We start from the raw sequence: 20,634 nt of genomic DNA, 5'->3' as shown, positions 1-20,634 counted from the left end.
TTTTAATTTCTCCCCTTAGAATAGTGACTACATGCTATACTCTGTAATAACATGGTGATCTTTTGCTATGTTTCTGATCAACTGTGACTTTTGGCTATCCTGCATGTGATGATTGTGCCTGATATTAAATAAGTATTTCCAAATATTTTATGAACAGGTCACCCTATTGGTCCACTATGTTGTTCTATTATGAGGAAAACACATTTTTTAAGTCACACTTTCAGTAATCAATAGAAAATATCTCTTGATGCTATAGCAACTGTAATCATGAATGGGCAACAGCTCTATTTGTGCTCAATTTCTCCTTCAATTCTAACATGATTCAGCTGCAATGCTGAAAATCTTCCATACAAAGCATATGTTTGGAAGAATATATAACAATTTTTTTCAAAGCAACATTCTGAAAATTGATATACTAAATTTATATCACGTTCCATTGCCAAATAGTCTGCAGAAACAAAATCTTACATTTGTTTTGGTTTGGTAACTTGTTTTTTTGTTGGTTGTTGTTTTATTTTATTTTTTTTAATTTTAAAGAGAAATCTTTTCAGATTTCTTGGATTTAAGACTCTTTTCCTTTAAAAATTTTCTTTAGCTTGTTATCTGTCCATTCTTTTTTTAAAAAAAGATTTATTTATTTACCCTGCCCTCCCCCCCACCATCTGCTCTCTGTGTCCACCACTGTGCACTCCCATTTCTGCCAGTCCTCTCTCTAGGTAGCACTGGGAACCAACCAGAGGACCCTCTGGAGTGGGAGAGAGGCATTCAATCTCTTGCACTACCTCAGTTCCCTGGTCTACTGGATCTCCCATGGTCTCTCCTCTGTGTCTCTCCTCTTCCTGCTGCACCAGGTCTCCACAAGGGCCAGCACTCCTGCATGGGCCAGCACTCCGCATGGGCCAGCTCTCCACTCGAGCCAGCTCAGCGTGCGGGTCAGCCTGCCTTCACCAGGAGGCTCTGGAGACCGAACCCTGGACCGCCTATATGGCAAACAGGAGTCCAATCGCTTGAGCCACATCTGCTTCCCTGTCCATTCTTCAAAGCTATCAGAGCCAAGAACCCATAAACAAATCACAAATAGCAATAACCTACATTGGTTAACATTCACCCTTAACATCTTGACATTTTTACTAAACAAATAGCTATTTTTGCTTTTCCATTTCTCATCTCATGACCTTCCATATAAACTGCATTACTGCTTTATAGGCCATTCAAAAGCATATTTATAGGCATTGCTTATTTTCCTTGATCTCTAAGAGTTTGATACTGATTTTACTACAGAAATTTTAAGTTTGGAAAATACGAGTTAGTATTTCTTCTCAAAGCTTACTGTTTACATCACTAATCACTATTTAGCCTACTTAGTTCTGATTATACTGCTCAAAAACTATACCCATTATCAGAACAGTGCAAATGATACCTAAATTTTAAAAGTATGACTTGAATTCAAAGTTATTCAAAGGAACAGTTAAGTAATTTCATAACCATTGTTTACATTAGGCTTCTTTAAGTATAACCATCAACTCTTCACAATGTATATCAGTTTTCCCTCCCAAGTCCAAGTCCGCAAACTAAGAATGCCGAATAGTCTTGGAAATCCACAGCTCCACAATATTTTAATGTTTTAAGAACACATCTGTGAACTCACAAAAGTGTTCATCTTTCAACTTAAGCAATGCAGTTCTATTTAAGTCGAACAAACTTGTCCTAAAATTCCAACAAATAATACTGAGAATTAACTTAAACACCTTGACAGTGTCCCTTAAAAATGGTATGGAAAGCGGACTTGGCCCAATGGATAGGGTGTCTGCTTACCACATAGGAGGTCCACGGTTCAAACCCTGGGCCTCCTTGACCCATGTGGAGCTGAAAAATGCGCAGTGCTGATGCGTGCAAGGAGTGCCGTGCCCCGTGTAGGGGAGTCCCACGCGCAAGGAGTGCACCCCATAAGGACAGCTGCCCAGTGCTAAAGAAGGTGCAGCCTGCCCAGGAATGGCTCCACACACATGGAGAGCTGACACAGCAAGATGATGCAACAAAAAGAAACACAGATTCCCGGTGCCTCTGATAAAGGACAAGAGGGGTCACAGAAGAACACACAGCGAATGGACATAGAGAGGAGACAACTGGGGGCGGGGAGGGAAGGGGAGAGAAATAAAAAGTAAATAATAAATAAATAAAAAATAAAATAAAATTTGTAATTTCTTAAAAAAAATGGTATGACTGTAAAGTGCCAATAGGTACGGCAATGACCTCTTTCATGGGCTTATTTAACTCCTTGGCACTTGAAAATCCAGCACCAAGGATTATACTGAAATTCAATTTTACTGAAGGCTATGTTTAGTTTAGCCATTTTCAACAAACCTATATTATACTTATTATGTTAGGATGAAATGTAAATATTTTATGTAGCCCTCACACTTAACACTAAGATTTGAGAGACATGTACTTTAAAAAAGAATGTAGGAAGCAGCTGTGGCTCAATCAGTTTGGCTCCCATCTACCATATGGAAGGCCCTGGGTTCGCGTCCTGGGGCCTCCTTGTGAAGGCAGGCTCACCCGCACATTGCGGAGAGCCACCCGGCCTGCAGGTGCTGCAGAGAGTCAACACAACAAGGTGACAAAACAAAAAAAAAGTGAGACAAGCAAAAACACAGAAGAGCTCACAGAGAATGGACAGAGAGAGCAGACAGCAAGCAAGCCACAAGGGGGAGGGGAGATAAAGAAAGACACAGAAGAATATACCGTGAATGGACACAGAGAGCAGACAGCACACAAAAAGCCACAAGAGGAGGAGGGGGACAAAAAAGAAAAAGCATGGGGTAATGTATAAAAATTGTGGCAGAGAGTTTCATTAAGCACCAAGAACTAATTTTTGTGCCCCATACTCATTTTGTAGGTAAGTTTCAATAACTGGCAAGGCACATTTACACACATTCCAATGAATACTTTTTGACACATTTTAAATTACACTCTATGCCCTAGCTATCCCAGTAATTGACATACAACATACTAAAATGGTTTATTAAGTTAACATAAAATAACCAATTAATTTGAAACACACAAGCTACTGGCAACAACTATTCTAAAATTATGTAAGTAAAAGTAAATACACTGAAATGTATGCAAGTCTAAACCAGAAGATTTCTATTCCAACACAGTTATATTAATTACACATTAAAAAAATAACTTTATTACAAAAATAAATTACACTAGTTTCCAGCTTACAGTATAAAACAATTTTATTTGCAGGAATGCAAAATGCTTGTATGCCATGAGCATTTTTAACACATGGCATTTCTAATTTTCTTGTTAAATTTGCATTTAGTGGGGAACTGGTATGTGATAAACCTTAAGCATAAGTAAGTTCTGATCTTCATTGTGATGCCTACTGGGTATGTGTAGTATTCCTCTGGGGAAAGGGAGAAGGGACTTCTTTATACCAAGTCCTAATTAAACTATAATTTCACTCTTGACTTTAAGCTATCAAGTTAGGACTTGGCAAAAAAATTTTTTGAAGGTGTTTCAATAGAGGGTGCTTCACCACTGAACACTCTCTGTCATCAGGGTACTTTAGAACATTGAAAACTTAGCACAAATGATTATACTCTACAAGTTATCACAACCTACATAAGAAATGGAAAGCTGATTCACATTTTTGTGGTGATCAGCAAGAATCAAATAGTGAAACATACCTTTTACCTAAAAAGCTAAACTACAGCCATATACTACTTTCTATGACTTATGAAAAAACTTTAAAATATCCAAATGTCAGGCTACACTGTACAACTGTAGTTTTAGTTTGACTTTTTATAAAGGGACAATGCAGTGTTTCATACAAGGTCAGATATACTTTTTTGAACATTTGATGTCTTACAAGAGTAAATCCTAGAAAAAATAAACAAACAAAAAGTAACATCTTGCTAAGCTATTATACATCCAAATAACTAGAATATCTGAATTAGCAAGGCTGCTTTTTCAGCCACAAAATATGACAAAAGCAAGGCTTGTTAATGAAGAAGCTTACAAGCCTTTGAAACTAAAGGCAACTAAGAATGTTGTATTTGGTATATTAAATCTTACCTTCATATAGTTAACAAGCCTTGCTTTTATCTATAGAGATTTTCTATGTATAGTACAGACAGGGTTCAATCCTCTGCTACTCAGGTAGTTAACCAACCCTTTAAAAAAATTTCTGAAAAGAATCACTATCTGGAATGCCTGACTAACCAGTTCTGATGATTACACCTGCAAATGTACAGCTGAACACAATCCACAAATGAATACTATAAAAAGAAATACAGACAATCATGATACACTTGGTATAGCAGTTTGATATTATTGATGAATTCCAAAAAGAAATATTGGATTATGTTTGTAAATTGATCTTGTTCTCTGGGCATATTAGATTATATTGGATTCGGAGGTTTACTTGATTAAGTAATCAGGTAAACCTCTTGTGCCAGTAGGGCATTCAGTCCCCACCCCTTGGTGGGTGGAGACTCACAGATTAAAGGCATGGGAAAGGACAGAGTTGGAGGTTTTTGATGTTTGAGTTTTGATGTTGGAGTCTGATGCTGAAATCTTAAGCTGGAGCCCTGGGAAGAGAGGAACCCTAAGCCTGCAAAGAAGCAAGCCCTGGGAAGAGAAGAACCTAGGAAGCCTGAACCCTTGCAGATGTCAACAGCCATCTTGCTCCAACACGTGAATATAGACTTTGGTGAGGGAAGTAACTTATGCTTTATGGCCTGGTATCTGTAAGCTCCTACCCAAAATAAATACTTTATAAAAACTAACCGATTTCTGGTATTTTGCATCAGCACCCCTTTGGCTGACTAATACACTTGTTGGTCAGCAGAAAATTTAAGGATACCAACAATGGCATTCATCCATAACAATGCAATAAAATTTAACACAGAAATTCAAGAGAATATTTCAGGGATACTTAATTGTGAAAAACGGGGGAAAAATCTACTTAGAACAGATTATTTTTAGAAGAACTTTATTCTTTATTAAGATACCATGCTAGAAGTTATGAAGGATTTCTGTTAGAAAACATTTGGAAACTAGAGTAGCTGTAGTTTAAAAACTTGCATTCCGAGACAACTATTAAAGAAATTCATATGAAAGTCCAAGTATTAGTTCAATGTCCTGTATTTGATTCTATGATCTTTGTAGGAAGGTCTTCTGCAACAGAAATATGCTCCTATGCAGCTGAGATATTTGAGGTTGCTTAAATTCCTTACCATTACTCCATTGTAAGCTTGTGGTGTAATCCCACATAGCAAGTTAGTCTTCATCAAACAGGTAACCAACTGTCTCCACCCCTTTTCCCTGCCATGGTTTCTTGTGCTTGGGCACCTCCTCTTAAACCACAAATGCCTCCTGCTGATCCAGGATCTCCTCTTTGTGAATAACCGGCTGTACTGTGGGGAGGGGCAGCACCCCTTCCTCTAGTTCCAATCAGAAAATCTTAATAACCATAGTGTGCATCTTCATAGCCATGTTAGTTATGGTAATCATATCCACAACAATAATAATTTTCATATCCATAATGATCTGGAAGATATCCAAAACCAGCTCTACCTCCACACCCTTGACCTCTTGTTGGAGGGGGCATATGAGGTGGACCATAATAGTAGTAATCATCATATACATTTGATTCTTTGCTGCTTGCCTCTGAGCTTTTCTTTCTTTCCTTTTCTCTCTAATGGCTTTGCAAAAACAATTTCAATATTTTCTCCCTCCAGGTCTTTACCATTCATTTCTTCCATAACCTTGACAGTACCATCTTGCTCATCAAAATGAATGAAAGCATAACCTTTTATTTTCTTCACTAACTCTAGTTTCCCAAACTGACTAAATGCTTTTTCTAAAATCTTCTGGTACAGTATTGGGAAGGTTCACCTTTGCCAACCCCAGGATCAGGATCTTCTCTAGGGTCAGCCCAATCAACAGTTCTAACATTTCCTAGATTTTGACTTTACCACTCATTAACCTATGCCTTTCCTGCACAGCTATTTTGCGATCTTCATATTCAATGAAACAAAAACCTGTTTTTTTCTTGTATGGTTGGTAGTATAAAATGATCTCTGTAAGTCCTTCTGGAAATTTGTTAAATTCTTCAAGAATCTATTCCTTGGTTTTACTCTTAGGAATAGAACCCACAAAAACCCTGTTATTGGCAACAGATATGAAGACACCGATATGCTTTCTAGAACAAATTTCATGATTATTACGCAGTTTAACAGCCTCTTGAGCTGCTGCTTTTGTACAAAAAATGACAAATGCATAACCTCTATTGAGACTGGAGAGTGGATCCATCATTAGATGAAGATTCTATTTAGGCCAAGCCTTCTCAAATAAAGGAACAAGTTCATCCACAAATAGATCTCTAAATCACTATGTGAAACTAGCCCTCACTGTTGAGCTGCAGCAGACAAATGCTGTCAGAGGGGATCTGGTTGAGAGAAACGCATGATCACTGTGTTCTCTCCACTGCGTGGCTGAAGTTCTAAACCTGCTGGCAGGAAACCCAATCCAGTTTCACTCACCTCTGAGCTAACTGTGTGCCACCACCCCCCTTTTTTCTTTTCCTTTTGCGTTTGCTTTTCTCATTCCCTCAAGCCCCTGCCCTCCTCCAGTTCCTCTTCTTCCCTTACTATCATCACCACTCTCTGCCCTCCTCTTCTCTTGGTCATTCTTCCCCTTCCTGCTCCTTTCCCCCTACTGCTTCATCTGCTGTCTCTCAGACATGAGTGGCTACCTTTCCTCTCCTCTCTTGCTCTCTCTGTTTGTCCTGTTCCCCAGTCCCTGCCAAGTCACCTCCTCTCTTTCTCTCTCTCCCCAACTGGTTAATGACTAAACAACCAAGGTCACATTACAGGGACAAAATAGTCTCTTCCACAAATGGTGCTGGGTTAACTAGATATCCATAACCAAAAGAATGAAAGAGGATCCCTATCTCACTCTCTATACAAGAACCAACTTAAAATGGATCAAAGACCTAAATATAAAAACAAGGACCATAAAACTACTAGAAGAAACTGTAGGAAAACATCTTCATTTCTTCTGGTAGGTGGTGGTTTCTTGGATCTTACACCCAGAGCACAAGCAACAAAACAAAAATATAGATAAATGGGACTCCCTCAAAATTAAACACTTGTGCACTTCAAAGGACTTTGTCAAGAGTGAAAAAGCAGCAGAGTCAAGGGGAGAAATTGTTTGGAAATCATATATCTGATAAGGTTTAATATCCATGATATATAAAGAGATACTATAGCTCAATAATAAAAAGACAAAACCATTTAAAAAATGAGCAAAAGAGTTGAAAAGACAATTGTCCAAACAAGTAATACAAATGGCAAAAAAAAAAAAAACCATGAAAAAATGTTCAACATCACTAGCAATTAGAGAAATGCAAATCAAAGGTACAAAGAGATATCATTTCACACCTATAAGAATGGTCACTATTAAAAAGATAGAAAACTTCAAGTGCAGAAAGGATATGGAGCTAGGACTGCTTATTCACTGTTGGTAGGAATGTAGAATGTAGAACGTAGAGCCACTGTGGAGGACTATCTGATCCTTTTTAAGGAAGTTGAACACAGATTTGCCTTGTGATCTGGCAATACCACTACCAGTTACACATCCAGAGGAACTAAGAGAAGTGACACGAACAGACAGCTTTACATATGTTCATAGTGGTATTATTCACAATTGCCAAAAGATAGAAACAACCAATGTGTCCATCAACTGATGGATAAAATATTGTGTATACACATGATGGAATATTATGCAACTGCTAGAAGGAAGGAAGTATGAAGCATATGATAACATGGATAAACCTAGAGGACATTATACTGAGTGAAGCAAGTCAGACACAAAAGGACAAATATTGTATGGTTGTACCATTATGAACTAAACATATTGTGTGATCTCATGGAGTTAACAACTAGAATACAGGTCACCAGAAAATAGAATGAGGTCAGAGACTGGAAAGTTGATGTTTAATCTGTGCAGGTTATTTGTAAATCTATGGAAGTGAACAGAAATGGTGAAAGGACATCAGAGTGTTTGTAACTAGCAGTGCTAATATATGGGTAAGACAGTAGCTGAAAGGGAAAGCCTAAGGTCATGTACATTACTAGAATGAAAACTAAAAATATAACAAGGGATGTATAAGTATAGTGAAACCTTATTTTAAATATGAATATGGGTAATACAGCATATAAAAAGCTGTTTTACTTTGAAACTATACAAATGCACGTTAATGTGACAAGATGTTAACATCAGGCAAAAATACAACCATAGCAAAATATGGACAGTAGTATATAGTAATATATTAATAATCTTCCAGTAAGGATAAAAAAAAAAAAAGGAGCAATACTAAGTAAAAGAAACTAGACAAAAGGTACTATATATTGTGAGACTCCATCTACACAAAACATAAACACAAATAAGTTAGAAAGATGGAAACAGAATATCAGCTGTGTAAAGCAGGGGAAGCATAGAGATTGAGAGGTGAGTATTAAGGGGTAAACATATTTAGTTTTTTTTTTTTTAATTGGAATAATGAAAATGCCCTTACAATGACTGAAGTGGTAATGAATGCACAACTATGTGATTATACCGAGTATCACTGACTGTACACTTTGTACGGAGAGTCTGCTTTAGTAATATGTATCTATAGGGAAGTGGATGTGGCTCAAGTGATAAGGGCTTCCGTTACTATATGCGAGGACCTGGGTTCCATCCCTGAGGTCTCCTGGTAAAAAAGAAAAAGAGAAAATGAGCCTGTGTGGTAAGCTAGTGCCTGAGCAGTGAGCTGAATGCCCACACAGTGAGCCAGTGCCCGTGCAAGTGAGTCATGCAGCAAAGATGAAGATACAACGAAAGAGAGACGAAGGGGAGAGTCAAGGTGAAGCGCAGACAGAAACCAGAAACTGAGGTGGTGCAAGTGACAGGGAATCTCTCTCCACATCAGAGGTCCCCAGGATTGAATCCTGGTGAATCCTAGAGGAGAAAGATGAAAAGAAGAGACAAAAAGAGAAACAGAGACAGAAGATCACAGAGCGAATGGGCACAGACAGCAAAAACAGAAGAGTGGGCGGCGGGGAAGGGGGTGGGTGAGGGGGAAACAAAAAAATTATAAAAAACATATCAATAAAATTGATTAAAAAATGTACAGTATGCTGGAAAAGATTACAAGACAAACAAAGAAACAGGAAAGGATGGCCCATCCAAAGGAACAAGAGAAAAATACAGAAACCATAAAAAAAGAGGACCGACTTGCTCAGACAAGGCCTAAAAAAATGATCTTTAATATGCTCAAGGAAATAAAGGTAAACACAAAGAAATAAGTAAAGGATGCCAAGAAAACAATGAATGAACAATATGAGAATCTCAATGAAGAGAGAAATTTTAAAAAGGAATAAAAAGAGTTACAGGAATCAAAGACCACAGTAACTGAAATAAAAAATTCCCTAGAGGGTTTCAATAGCAGAATGGAGCTGGGAGAAGAATCAGTGAACACAAAGACAAGGCAATCGAAATGATTCAGGGTGCTAAAGAACACAAAGAAAAAGGAATGTAGAAAAGTGAAGAGAGCCTGAGAGACCCATGAGATGCCATCAAGTATGCATATATATGCATTTTGGGACTCCCAGAGGGAGAAAAAAGAGAGGATGGAGCAGGAAAAAAAATACTCAAAGAACTAATGGCTGAAAACTTCCCAAGTTTAGAAAAAGAAATGAATATATACATCTAAGAAGCTCAATGAACACCAAGCAGGATAAATCCACATAGACCCCCACCAAGACACATAACAGTCAATCTATTGAATGCCAAGGACAAGGGGAGTGTTCTGAAAGATGCAATAGGAAAACAATGTGTTATGTACAAAGGAATCACAATAAAATTAAGCGCAAATTTCTCATCACAAACCACAGAGGCAAGAAGACAATAGGATGAAATATTTCAAGAGCGGAAAGAAAACAATTGCCAACCTACAATTTTATATCTGGTGAGACTGTCTTTCAAAAATGAGATTGAGATAAAGACAGTCCCAAATAAACAAAAGCTGAGGGATTCTACCACTAACAGATCTCCTCAACAAACAATGCTAAAGGGAGTTCCTTCAACTAAAAGGAAAGGACACTAGACAGCAGATAAAAAGAGCATAAAGAAATAAAGACACCCAGAAAGGTAACCATATGGGTAATTAAAACTGACAGTAGTATTATAGGGCATTTTTTGGTATATATTAATAAATCCACTTTTTACTTCTTACAAAGTTGTAAAATGCAAATGCACAAAGTGTAATGATAAATCTATGATTTGGGACATATGATGTATCAAGTACAACAAAAAGGTGTGACAGAGGGATATAGAAAGGGTATATGTGTATATTATTGGAGTCAAGTTGGTATCAAATCAAACGTGAGTATTACTGCTTTAAGGTGTTTAAAATTTAAGCTCCATTGTAACCACAAAGAAAGTATCTAAAAAGTACATGCAGAAGGAAATGATAAGGAAATCAAACGGTGCACTGCAAAAACCAAGTAAATAGGAAAGTAGGCATTAACACAAGAACTAAGGGACAAAAAGGTGTAAGATTACAAAGACCAAACTGCAAAATGTTAGAAGAAATTATCTCTAGTTATGCTAAATATAAATGGGTTAAACTTTCCAGTCAAAAGGTAGACATCGGCAGAACAAATTACAAAGCATGACTGTTGGAGCAGATGTAGCTCAAGTGGTTGAGCCTATCTTCCCATGTATGAGGTCCCAAGTTCGATCGTTCTAAAAACAAACAAACAAAAAACCCAACTCTCATTGGGGAGCCAATGTGGTTCAGTGTTAGAGTGCCTGCTTCCCATGTATGAGGGCCTGGGTTCAATCACCAAGATTTCCTTAAAAAAAAACAACACAACAACAACAAACCCTACTATATGCTATTTACAAGAGATTCATTTTAAATTCAAAAATACAAGTAGGTTGAAAGGGAAAGAATGGAAAAAAATATGCCATGCAAATACTAACCAAAAGAGAGCAGGGGTAGCTATAGTAACATCAGACAAAATAGCCTTTATGTCAGAAACTGTTATGAGGAACAAATAACTAACATACTAACAAAGGGGACAACATACTAGCAGACATGTAACAAGTATAAAAACATACACATCCAGCAGCAGAGCTCCAAAATATTATGAAGCAAATAGTTACAGATTTGAAGGGAGAAAAAGTTCTACATGAATAGAACACGTCAATACACCATTTTCAATAAGACTGTCTAGACAGACCAGTAAGGAAATGGAAGACTTGAACTATGTTATAAACCAAGTAGACCAAGTACGTATGCGTAGAACACTTCACTCAACAGTAGCAAAATACACATTCTTCTTTAGTGTATATGGGTCATTCCCTGGATAGAAGACATATTAGATCACAAAACAAGTGTTAATAAATTTTAAATTTTAAAATATTTAAAATACACTGTATCCTCTCTGAATACTTTGGAAGGAAGTTAGAAATCAGTAACAGGGAGAAATGGAAAATTGACAAATCTGTTGAATTAAACCACATACTTCTGAGCAACCAATGGGTCCAAGAAGAAATCATAAATGAAATTGGGAAATATCTTGAGACAAATGAAAATAAAAACACAAAATGCCAAAACTGATGGGATGCAGCAAACACAATGCTCACACTGAAATTTACAGCAGTAGATGCTTACATTATAAGAGAAAATCTCAAACCAGAGACCTAAACTCATAACTTAAGGATCTAAAAAAGAAAAGCTAACTAAACCCAAAGTGAACAAAGGTAGAAAATAGCAAAGATTGGAACAGAGATCTATGAAATAGAGAATAAAAACAGAATACAGGGAAGCGGACTTGGCCCAGTGGATAGGGCTCCGTCTACTACATGGGAGGTCCGCGGCTCAAACCCTGGGCTCCTTGACCCGTGTGCAGCTGGCCCATGCGCAGTGCGGATGCACGCAAGGAGTGCCTTGACATGCAGGGGTGCCCCCCGCGTAGGGGAGCCTCACACGCAAGGAGTGCACCCCGTAAAGAGAGCTGCCCAGCGCGAAAGAAATTTCAGCCTGCCCAGGAATGGCGTCGCACACACCGAGAGCTGACACAACAAGATGACGTAACAAAAAAGAGACACAGATTCCCATGCCGCTGACAACAACAGAAGTGGACAAAGAACACGCAGCAAATGGACACAGAGAACAGACAACCGGCGGGGGGTGGGGCACAGGGAAGGGGAGAGAAATAAATAAATCTTAAAAAAAACAAAACAAAAACAGAATACAGAAAATCAATAAAATTGACAAACTTTTAGCTAGACTGACAAAGAAGGAAAGAGGGGATGCAAATAACTTAGGATCAGAAATTAAAAAGGGACATTACTACTGACACCACAGAAATAAAAAGGATTGTAAGAGGATACTATGAACAACTGTACTCCAACAAATTAGATAACCTAATGAAATGGAAAAATTCCTAAATACAAAGTATACTGACTCAAGAAGATACAGATCTCAACAGATGAATTAGAGTTTGAATCAGTAATCAAAAACTGCTCAACAAAAATGTACCCAGGACTATATGGCTTCACTGGTCACTCTAACCAAATATTTGAACAAGAATTAACATCAATCTTGCTCAAAATCGTCCCAATACTGAAGAGGAGGGAACAGTTTTAACTTATTCCATGAGGCGAACATCACCCTAATAACCAAGTCAGATAAAAACACCAGAAGAAAAGAAAATTACAGACCAATAACCCTTATGAATAGAAATGCAAAACTCAACAAAATACTGGCAAATTGAATCCAATAATATCTTAAACACACACCATGATATAGTGGGCTTTATCCCACATTAGCAAGGAGGTTCAACACAGGAAAATTAATTAATGCAATGCACCACATCAATAGAATGAAGGGGAAAACATGTGTCATCTCAACTGATGCAGAAAAGGCATTTGACAAAATGCAGCACCCATTCTTGGTAAAATCATTCACAAAAATAGGACTACAAGGGAACTTTCTCCACATGAAAAAGGACATATATGAAAAACTCAGCTAACATCATTTCAATGGTGAAAGACTAAAAATGTTCTCCCTAAAATCAGAAACAGACAAGGATGCCCACTGTTATGACTTCTAGCCAGAGCAATTAAATAAGGAAAGGAAATAAAAGGCATTCATCTTGGAAAAGAAGAAGCAAAACTATCCCTATTCACAGATAACATGATCCTGTATACAGGAAATCCTGAAAATCCACAACAGTTATTAGAGCTAATAAATAATTCAGCAAAATTGGGAGAATACAGTACAATATCAACATGCAAAAATTAGTAATATTCCTATACACTAGTAACTAACACTGAAGAGGAAATCAAAGAAAAAAATTCCATTTACAGTAGCAACTAAAAAAAACCCAAGTATCTAGGAGTGAATTTAATCAAGGATGTAAAGGACTTGTACATAGAAAACTATAAAACAACGCGAAAAGATGTCAAAGAAGACCTAAATAAATGGAAGGACATTCCATGTTCATGGCTTGGAAGACTAAATATTGTTAAGATGTCCATTCTACCCTAAGTGATTTAGAGATTCAAAGCAATACCAATAAAATTCCAAAAGCCTTATATGTAGAAATAGAAGTCAATCATGAAATCTATAGAGAAGGGAAAGGGTCACTGAATAACCAAAACCATCTAGAAAAAGAACAAAGTTGGAGAATTCAAGTGGTTGAGCATCTGCCTCCCATGTACAAGATCCTGAGTTCGAACTCCAGGACCCCTCCCCCCCAAAAACAAACAAACAAAAAAACAACTCTCACTGGGGAACAGATGTAGTTCAGTGATTGAATACCTGCTTCCCATGTATGAGGTCCTGGGTTCAATCCCCAGTACCTCCTAGAAACAAACAACAACAACAAAAATGTATTACAAAGCTACAGTAATCTAAACAGCATGGTAAGGGCACCAGGACTGACATACAGAACAACGGGATAAAACTGAAAGTTCAGAAATAAACACATCTATGTCCAATTGCTAAGTAGCCACTCAATGGGGAAAGAATAGTCTGTTTAATAAATGGTGCAGAGAAAACTGGAAATCCATATGCAAAAGAATGAAGGTGGATCCCTACCTCACACCACATATAAAAATAAACTCAGAAAGGATTAAATCTCAAATGTAAGAACTCTATAAAATTCCAAGAAGAAAAATTAGGGAAGCATCTTCAGGACTTTGTGTTAAGCAGTAGTTTCTTAGACTTTACACCAAAAGCATGATCAACAAACAGGTAAAATAGATAAATGGAACTTTATCAAAATTAAAATGTATGCATCAAAGGACTACTGTGAAAGTAAAAGGACAGCCTGCAGAATGGGAGAAAAAATTTAGAAATCACATATCTAATAAGGGTTTAATAACCCAAATACATAAAGAACTGTTACAACTCAACAACCAAAAGAGAAACAACCCTATTAAAAAATCGGCAAAACACCTGAATAGGTATTTCTCTAAAGATAATATATAAATGGCCAAAAAGCACATGAAAAGATACTTAACATCATTAGCCATTAAGGAAATGCAAATCAAAACCACAATGGGATGCCATTTTATACCCACTAGAAGAGCTACTATTAAAAAAAATGGGAAATGAGAGTTGGAGAGGATTTTGAGAATTAGGCACATTCATTCATTGTTGGTGGCAATGTAAATGGTGCAGCCACTCTGGGAAACAGTTTGGTGGTTTCTCAGAAACTTAAGTATAGAATTACTGTATGACCCAGCAATCTCACTTCTAGATATATACCCCAAAAGAACTGAAAGCAGGGACAATAACATATTTATACACCCATGTTCACAGTGGTATTATTCACAATTTCTAGAAGAGATAAGCAAATCAATGTTTATCCATAGATGAATGGATAAGAAAAATGTTATATATTCATAAATGGTATGTTATTCAGCAATAATAAATAATAAAAAGAATGAAATTCTGATACATGCAACATGGATAAACCTGTAAGTCATCGTGGTGACTGAAAATAAGCCAGAAAAATAAGGACAAATATTGTATGATCTCACTGATATAAAATAATTAGAATAAGCAAATTCATACCAGTCAGAAACTAAAATACAGGTTACCAACGGCCAAGGTGGAGATAAGGGGAATGTAAACTAAATTGGTACAGAGTTTTTATTTAGTGTGATGGAATATTTTTGGTAATGGATGGTAGAAATGCTAGCACAAGATTGTGAATGTGATTAACACCACTGAATAATATATTTGAAGATGGTTAAAAGATATAATTTTAGGTTGTATATATGTTACTGGAATAAAATTTTTAAAAAAAGAGGACAGTATAATACTAGCACACAGTATAATAATAGTGAAGTTAATGTAAACTAATGGACAACATATAGTAGTATAATTATGACATTGTTTCATCAATTGTAATAAAGGTACCACATTAATGTAGAGAGTTAATAATAGGGAAAACTGTTGTGAGCTGAGTATATGGGAATTCTATATCTTCTGCATGATTTTTTCTGTAAATTTACAACTTCTCTAATTTGAAGAAAAAAAATGCACTTAACAATCAGTAAAGAAATGATCAAATGGTATTCTTTTTTTACTGTATCAATTTTAACTTCAAGAAGTTGATCATAATAGTAAATAACCAAAACAGGAGTAAAAATAATCAATTATTAAACAATCTGGATACTTACTTATCAAATTTGTGGATTTGTTCTTCATTATAAGCTAACCCTAGAAATAAGAAAATAGATTACTTTTATAAATGCAAATCACAAAATCATGCACAATATCCTTTTTCATTTGAAATTATTACTTCAAAAATCATAAGGATTAAAAACAGATGTTGCAATCTGGTGGCCTTTAGTTAATAAGGCTCACAAATGCAATTATTTAGTCAGTACAGTTGTAATATTAAAGAAAATTAACTGCCAACATTAAAAATGAGGCTATTTCTCAAAATCTGTATTTCTATTTTCTCTTGAGAAATAGTAAGTTTAAGCAACAAGACGGGTGTATCAGACTGTATTGGCTATCCCCTTTAGATGGGGTGTCTACTCTCCAGTTCTCTCATCATTTTCCACTGGCCAATTTCAGTCCTTTCTGTTACGTGCCTGGCCTCTAGAGGTTCATGACCCTTTATTTAAAATATTAAGAAATATTCAAAATTTTGTTTTAAGAATAAGTTTTAGGACACTGAACCTTTTCCCTCATGGATTCACATCTCTGAAGCAAATAACTTAAGTAGCTACCCATTCAAATATGCCAAATTAGTTCAATTGAACTCATCTGAATTAGAACTACTAGGGCTGATTTATTAGATTAACAAAATGAAAATTTTACTTACTACGTTCTGCTTTGTCTTTTTTGAACTGATAGTAAATCTCTGTGATGCAATTTAACAGGACCTGTAGCTTTTCTACACTATTTCAGGAAGAAAATTTAAATAAGTTAACTGAGTCAATGTGAAAAAGGACATTTAATAATGAAGAGCAGAAACTACAAATAAAGTTATAACCTACTTTCTATCTTTTGGGTGAGTGCCTTCTTGATGTGTCCATGTATCTGCTAGCAATCCACCTGAGGACAATTTGATTTTGATATCCTGAAGACTGGTTTCTATTGTTCCCCGAGAACTGGAAAGCTAAATAAAACCAACGAGGTCAGATCCAGATTGCCAACAATCAAATGACAGTCAAAAACTTCAATTCAAAGTCAGAGTATGATTTCTATCTTTAATGCAAGGAAGGTTTCCAAGGTTGATGTCTACTAAGAGTTCAGCTGAAATTCCTTTACTTTACAGGTGAGGAAATGGAGTCAGAAACCAAATTTCATCAAATCTAAGACCTAACTGTAAGATGCACCATTATTTCATATACCACTAAGAAAAAAAATATCCAATTAAAGTATGCGCAACTTCAACTGCAAGACAAATTTCAGTTGTTAAAATGTGATAAAAGTGCATCTTAGAATCAATGAAATATGATAAGCCATGAATCTAAATACATTTTAGAAAACACTGCATACATTAAACATCCTTCTTATAAATATGCAAAATACACTTAGTCATTAAACTTTGTTTCTTTATCTATAAAACATTGTTACTACTCAGTTGGAGAACCTATACAAAACCATTTGCGTGGTCCCAAGTATATAGTATAGGTGTGTAATCAGTGATCTCCATGTTTAGAGGCCACCTAAAAACTGAAAACAAAAATTCTACCTAAGCTCTTGTTCAGTTTAAGCTTAGTAAATTAATCACTTACCTATACTAGAACTGAGTATTTTAAAAATTTCTGAAGGGAGAATAGAAGTTGGAGAAAAAGGATAAATGTGTCTAAATATTTTAAGGCTCCTGATAAACACTTTAAGTTTCAACCCAGTAACATTTAAATGTGTGTACATAATTGAATCAAAGGTTTCATGAAGCATTTCCCTATTATGAGTGATGTATTCTGACATTTTCTATTCTATTTCATTTTTTTAAATTCCTGATTGCAATATACTAAATTTCATAATGTACTAGTCATTCGTGACTCATTTTTTGATCCTCTAGAGGATCTAAAACTGAGGAAAAGAAGCATCTAAAAATCAGCTTAGCTGGGAAAGAGGAGAAAAAGGCATAGAAAGTCCTTTTTCACTTTTATTTCAACATCCATTTTATGAAAGAATACTTCAAATAGTAAAAGCTTGCATGAGTATAGCACTTTATCTCATTTGTTACAACAACCTATGTGATAAACACAGTTAAGAAATTGTCCACTTTAGAGAAAAAGAAACCAGCCACAAAGAATTAAAGGCTTTGCGTAAGCAGCCAGCCAGTGGCAGCTAGGTAAGTAGGGGTAGACCAGAGATTAGTAATAAACTCTCACAATATATAATCCCATGCTCTCCTATATAACAATTTAATAAGGGATCCAGAGATACTGGAAATATTATTGTATTTTTCAGCAGAGTAGAGACCTGGGTCCTGAATTCTCCTGCTAGTTATAAAAATGATTCCCTGCCTTGAGGGACCCAAATCTTGTTTCTTTACTTTTTATTTTAGAAATGATCTGATGATATATTCCTAATTTACATGTTTCTAAACAAGTTTAAGCATTCTGCAAGTTAAATTTATTTATTATAAATTTATTTATTATATATTTATATAATATATATTTATATATTATTTATATATATTTATTTATTATAAATTTATTTATGAACCTGCTTTAATTAAAGTCACAGCAAAAAGACAAAAGCATAATAGATTAAAACAAAACAATGAGAGAGAGAGAAAAGGGCTTGAAGTATAGCAGGCATTTGGAAATGTTTAAAAGAATTTACTGGCAGTAAAGGTAGAATTCCTAAAGGGTGGGAAAATTCTACCATTTTTCTGGAGATTTTTAGGTACATCATCTCTCTAGGAGAGATTAAATTTAATCTTGCCATGAGAGGAATAGATCATGAGCTACAATTTTTATGATTTTGTAAATACTTACTCTCAACAATTTAGTGTGTATGTCTGAAATTTCACCAAGCTCCGCTGTTTCTAAATTTACCTGCATCAACTTTTCATATCTGCATGAAAAATAAGTCACAAGAAAAAATTAAATGAATACATAGATATTAAAAGATGCCTTATAAACTACATTTGAGTTTTCATAATCATAATCATTTAAGCATAAACAAATAGATGCAAAGGCCATAAGCCAAGAGATTCTAAGAAAACCTGAAAACTTCCTAAAAAAAGAATTTTTTATTCTTCTACTTGTGAATTTGCAGATTAAGGGATAAATAGGAAAAGCAAATTAATTTCAAATAGTCTTACGCTAGAATAGTAAAAATATCAGATTTTGGTTTTAATTAAGGGGACAAATAATGAATACTGATTTTGTTTATTTCCTCTGCAGTGCAAATCATACAGTCTAGGAGGAAGACAGTTTCAAATATCATTGTTTCACAAGACATTCTCACAGATCAGCACCACTGAATGCAATCACATCACTGCACTGTCATGCTCATCCATTGCACAACTACTTGGGTTGGGCTATCCACGGAACTGGGTGAAGGGTTGGGGAAAGAAGCATGTGAATTCTGGGGAGTTTGTGGTTAAAACTACAATGTTGGGAATGCTCTTTTGGCAAATACAGCAGGGGAGGGATAGTGGTGTAGGGTGTTGGGGAAGTATGTGGGACAGGGCACACCTTGGGCAGGTTTCTATTGATTACGTAAGTGTTCATCTTGTCATAGTGTGTTTTATCAGTGGGTGGAGATCCACACAATAAATAAGAAAATACCAAACTCCAATCCTGGGGAGTCCTGCTATGTTCTCAATTAGAGGGACAAGAATCCCTTGAAAACATATGGAATACCTGATAAAAGAAAACAGACCAATATGTCAAAACCTCAATAGTATTTCAAGTAACTATGATTCTTATTCTTCAAAAATAGAAACTCAGAGTTAACCATAGGTTCTGAGGGGAGGGACAGGGAGGAAAGAATACAATAGATGGAACACAGGGCATTTTTAGGGCATTAGAATTGTTTTTAGCATGATCTTACAATAAGATACAGGCCACTTCAAGTTTCGTCAAATCCTATAAAAGTGTATGATCCAAAATGTAAACCATAATATAAACCATTGACCATGGTTAGTAGCAATGCTTCAATATTTGTACATAAATTATAACAAATGTATCATCCACATGTAAAATGTTATTAATAGGGGAGGGGGGAAAATGGGGAGCGGTGTTTGGTATTTGTAAATCCCCTATATTCTCTATGTGACTTTTCTATCTCCTAAAGCTTCTTTGAAGAGAAAATGAAAAAAATTAAGACACTGGAGGAATATATGGAAGAAAATGTCACTGTACATACAGGACAACAGATCTTATAGTGATGAAAGATAAAATGTCTAAAAAAATTTTTTTTAAATTTTTTATTATTTCAAATTGCTTTAGCTTTTTTGTATTTTATTGGTTATTTTAAAAAGTATTTCATTTTCTTATTGATTTTATTTAGTTATTTTGTTGACTTCATTTTTGAAGAGGTTTTAGATCACAGAAGGGTCACAACAGTGGCAGGGGAAGATCACTGGTTCAGGGTGTTAGTGATGGGGAGATGCATGGGAAGGGTTTCACCTGGGGCATGCCTCTAAAGACTGAATATATTCAAGTGTTCATGGGGCAAAGTCTTGGTGGGTGGAGAGCCACACAATAACTGAAAGAATATTGAATTCCCACCCTGGGAAGTTCTGCTACATTCTCTAATAGGACAGCAAGAATCCTCCCAGTACAAGGGCAGTGCCTAGTGAAGGAAGACAGACCATTACACCAGGCCCTTGATATTGATGACTGTACTTATGAACCTTTTTTTGGGAGACTGAAACTTAGTCTAATAGTTACCTTCTGAAAGCATCCTTGTTGCTCAAATGAGGCCTCTCTCTAAACCAAACTCAGCATATAATGGCATTACCTTCCCCCCAATGTGGGACGTGACTCCCAAGGATGAACCTCCCTGGCACCAAGGTATTATTACCAAGTGCTAATTAGCAATGCATCTGTAAAAAGACCTTGATCAAA

General features: G+C 36.0%; 1 protein-coding gene and 1 pseudogene across 2 annotated transcripts in view; both read right to left on the bottom strand.

Moving 5' to 3' along the window:
• TBK1 (TANK binding kinase 1) overlaps nucleotides 1-20,634 on the bottom strand; it is a 90,485-nt gene that overhangs the window by 27,428 nt on the left and 42,423 nt on the right. For both annotated transcript variants that reach the window (XM_058308365.2, XM_058308366.1), the window contains exons 13-16: nucleotides 18,553-18,631; nucleotides 16,591-16,712; nucleotides 16,416-16,492; nucleotides 15,763-15,802 (exon numbers count right to left, since the gene is read on the bottom strand). In XM_058308365.2, the coding sequence (XP_058164348.1) occupies nucleotides 15,763-15,802; nucleotides 16,416-16,492; nucleotides 16,591-16,712; nucleotides 18,553-18,631 (318 nt within the window). The remainder of the gene's footprint in view (nucleotides 1-15,762; nucleotides 15,803-16,415; nucleotides 16,493-16,590; nucleotides 16,713-18,552; nucleotides 18,632-20,634) is intronic.
• Nucleotides 516-6,099, bottom strand: LOC131280608 (heterogeneous nuclear ribonucleoprotein Q pseudogene; annotated as a pseudogene).

Source organism: Dasypus novemcinctus, chromosome 12 (assembly GCF_030445035.2).
Source record: "Dasypus novemcinctus isolate mDasNov1 chromosome 12, mDasNov1.1.hap2, whole genome shotgun sequence".
NCBI lineage: Eukaryota > Metazoa > Chordata > Mammalia > Cingulata > Dasypodidae > Dasypus > Dasypus novemcinctus.
This window is presented reverse-complemented; position numbering and strand designations above follow the sequence as displayed.